Source organism: Quercus robur, chromosome 2 (genome assembly GCF_932294415.1).
Source record: "Quercus robur chromosome 2, dhQueRobu3.1, whole genome shotgun sequence".
In the NCBI taxonomy this organism is placed as follows: Eukaryota; Viridiplantae; Streptophyta; class Magnoliopsida; order Fagales; family Fagaceae; genus Quercus; species Quercus robur.
In genome coordinates, this window is record NC_065535.1 from 25,694,780 (window position 1) to 25,698,679 (window position 3,900).

A 3,900-nucleotide genomic window follows, 5' to 3' on the forward strand; every position below is an offset into this window, starting at 1 on the left:
TAGGAACCCTTCCTCATCCAAACAGAACAATTGTTTGGAATGAGTGTCTCATGAGAAGTGAGACGAGGGTTGGAAGAATGAGAACCGGAGATGCACATAGACAAGGAGTTAAGAGCATTAAACATTTTCTTTAACAACATGCTATTTTCACTCAAATCCAGTTTACTCTTTTTAGCACAACTTCCAAAAAACTCAAGTTTCTCTTTTCTTTTGATTCTCTTAAAAGCTTGAAACTTAGAGCAATGAGGTCTTAGATGACCAAAGGCACCACAATGGTGACAAATAATGTGTTTAGGTCCACTAGGCTTTTTGGGAATGGATCTAGCAACATGGTTTTGTTCTCTCTTCAACTTATGACATTGAGGTCTTATATGACCAATCACACCACAATGGTGGCAAGTTGGAACAAACTTAGATCCATCCAAAGCCTTAGGTTGAGACCTAAACGAAGGCTTTGACTTAACAGCCTTTCTCTCCACCTTTTGATTTCTTTTATGTGGAGGAATGTACACCGATTTGTCCTTTAAGGTAGAACACACACTAGGCACAAAATCGGGTACCACAACATGATTGCAACAAACATTATCATCCTTTTTAACAATAGGTTCAGCAATCAAACACTTGGCATGCATCTTAAGAGATTCATTTTCACATTTAAGATCATCAACAAGTTTGTTAGACAAAACAAGTTTAGCATCCAAGTCCATATTCAAACATTCAAACTCTTTCAGCTTTTCAAGAGAAATTTCAGCAAGTTTTTTATATTTCTCAACCAATTTGTTGGATTCATTGAGCTTAGCAATCAAATCATCCTTTTCACAAAATAACTTGCTCAAATTCTTTTGAAACTTCTTAGCATTTTTCTTGAAGAGTTTGTCAACAACACCCATAGATTCAAATAACATGTCATCACACTTATGAGGATTAACACTCATAGAGGCATTTTCACAAACACGTGGCATGTTACATTCATCACCAACCAAATCATGCAAAGAGTCATACAAAGCACAATCCATGGCAAATAAATACAAGGGGTCAAGGATCACACTTAGGTATTTAAACCACAACAAGTGTACCTGCTCTGATACCAAATGAAAGTTCAAAAACGTGTACAAAAACACTTTTGAACGTTTAGACCCCCAAAAACCAACTTAACCAACACAAGCAATATGTCAAACAACTAGTGTGCGGAAACTTAACATATGCTATAATATGAAATTGGTTAAACAACTATCTAAGCCATAACAAAATAAAACCACAGCAGATAATGTAAAGGCAGAGATAGAGAGGAAGGAAGATGCAAACACAGAGATAAAACCAGATATGTTATCGAAGAGGAAACCGAAGACCTCGGCGAAAAACCTCTCCGCCGCCCTCCAAGTGGTAATCAATCCACTAGAAAATACAGTTGGGATACAAGGACAGCAATAGACCCTCCAAGCCTAATCTACCCAGTGCACCTAAGCCCTCCAAGCTTCTTGCTCCAACGAGGTTACGCCGAACCTTTTTCTTTTCTAGCTTCCCGGATTCCGCTACTACACCGTAGCATCAACCAATGAAGATTGGCTCCTTCCTAACTGCTTCCCAGAACTCCAAACGTCTGTCTCACAGAGATGATGATGGTGAGAACCAGGTTTGGTATAATGCCTCTCAAGGATTTAACAATGGAGAGGAAGAGAGTGAGGGAATTTGATGAGACTCTAAGGTAGGGATTGTGTGTGAAACAATCTTGTTTTTCTTTAGGGTTTCTCTCTCAAAATTCTCTCTGGAAGCTCTCTTTCAATCGTGGGTTAAAAGGGTATTTATACTGGAGTGAAGAGGAATGCGAAACGTCAGGTTTTTCCAAAACAGGGGTGGCTCGCGGCTTGACCTCGCGGCTTGACTAAGTCGCGAGTTCCAGTCGCGAGTTAACCGTATGGCCAGTTGTCCTGTTTTGTCCTGTAGTGCTCCAGCTAGCATGACTGTTCATCTTCCAGCATGCTTGGCACGTGTGCATCTTCTGGCGGGTTGAAGCTGCGAGTCCACCCGCGAGTCCCAGCCGCGACACTCTGTTTTCTTGCACACTCTTGAGCAATCTTCACTCTATCTCACTCACTACCCTTACAACAATCCCACCTAAATACAGGGTTACTAAATGCTGAATTACAAGCAAATTTGGCACGGAATAACGCCAATTAGATGGTTGAATAAATTCAACCTTACACGTTGGCTTGTGGGTGTTCTAGGGAAGAATAATGATTTCTGATCCCCAGCTCTTTACAGAAATCTCTGAACTTGTTACTGTCAAACTGTCATTCGTTGTCAGAGATAATCACCCTCAGAATCTCGAACCGACAGATGATATTTTTCCAGACGAAGTGCTGTATCTTGGCCTCTGTGATTACTGTCAAAGGTTTTGCTTCCACCCATTTCTTGAAATAATCAATAGCAACGACTAAAAATTTGACTTGCTTTTTACCTGGTGGTAGGGGACCTACAATTTCAATTCCCCATGTTGAGAACAGCCATGGTGATGAAATGTTCGTCATGTGCTTTGTTGGGACGTGTTGCACATTTCCAAATTGCTGGCACTTGTCACACTTCTGGACGACCTGGGTTGCATCCCTCTGCATGGTTGGCCAAAAATATCCTACTCGGACCACTTTCCCCACAAGTGATCGTGGGCCTGAATGATTTCCACAGACACCTTCGTGGAATTCACTCAACACGTATGCGGCATCCTTGGAGTCTAGGCACTTCAAGTAGGGTTGAGAAAACCCCCTTTTGTACAGCTCTTCATTCAGGATTGTGAATCTGGACGACCTTACTCTGATCTTCTTGGCCTCTGAAGGGTCTGATGGGAGCGTGCCATCTTTAATATAAGTGATTATCGGGTCCATCCAGCTACCTTTGGAATTAACATAGATTACATCCAACCCTTCTATGCTTGGGAGGCTTTGCACCTTTATGTATAGTCTTGGTCGTCCTGTATCATTGTTGGACGAGGCAAGCCTAGCCACTTCGTCTGCTTCAAAATTCTCCTCCCTTGGTACCTGAGTAATCCTGATATCATCAAAGTTAGAAACTGACTGACTGGTTAGTTTTAAGTATCTTTTCATCTTGTCTTCCTTTGCTTCATGCTCCTTGGTTATCTGCCTCACTACAAGCTTTGAGTTTGATTTCAACTTTAAGTTTCCGACCCCTAGGGCTTTTGCGACTCTCATACTTGTAAGTACTGCTTCATACTCCGCTTCATTGTTTGTTACTACAAATTGAAGCTGGACTCTATACTTGAGGATGTCTTCCTCAGGAGATAGGAGGATCACACCTACACCTCCAGCACCCGCAGTTGACGACCCATCCATATACACCGTCTAGTAATCTGCTTCTAGGTCTTGATCTGTCACGGTGAACTTAGCGACAAAGTCAGCTAATGCTTGAGCTTTAATTGCTGTCCGTGGTTTATAGTCGATTTCAAATTGACTCAACTCCACGGCCCATTGAACCATTCTCCCTGCAGCATCTGGCTTGCTCATGGCTTTCCGAATGGGTTGGTCCGTCATGACAAGGATGGTATGAGCCTGGAAATATGGACGAAGCTTCCTGGATGCGACAATTAGAGCAAAATCCATTTTCTCTATCCTCGGGTATCTGGCCTCTGCACCTTGGAAAGCCTGGCTTGTATAGTAAACCAGCCTTTGGACCCTAAGCTCCTCACGAATCAGTGCCAAGCTCGCAGCTATTTGTGATACAGCCAAGTAAAGGAACACATCTTCTCCCTCGACGGACAGACTCAAGAGTGGCAGTTTGGACAAATAATCCTTGAGGGTTTGGAAAGCTACTTCACATTCTTCTGTCCACTGGAAAGCTTGCTTCAGTGTCTTAAAAAATGGAAGGCACTTATTTATGGCCCTAGAGACG

At 42.4% G+C, this 3,900-nt stretch overlaps 1 protein-coding gene across 1 annotated transcript; it reads right to left on the reverse strand.

Moving 5' to 3' along the window:
* Nucleotides 1-2,291: 2,291 nt before the first annotated feature.
* On the reverse strand, nucleotides 2,292-3,344 carry LOC126696700 (uncharacterized). Its single transcript, XM_050393387.1, has one exon. The coding sequence runs from the start codon at nucleotides 3,342-3,344 to the stop codon at nucleotides 2,292-2,294; it is 1,053 nt and encodes a 350-aa protein (XP_050249344.1).
* Nucleotides 3,345-3,900: the final 556 nt, after the last annotated feature.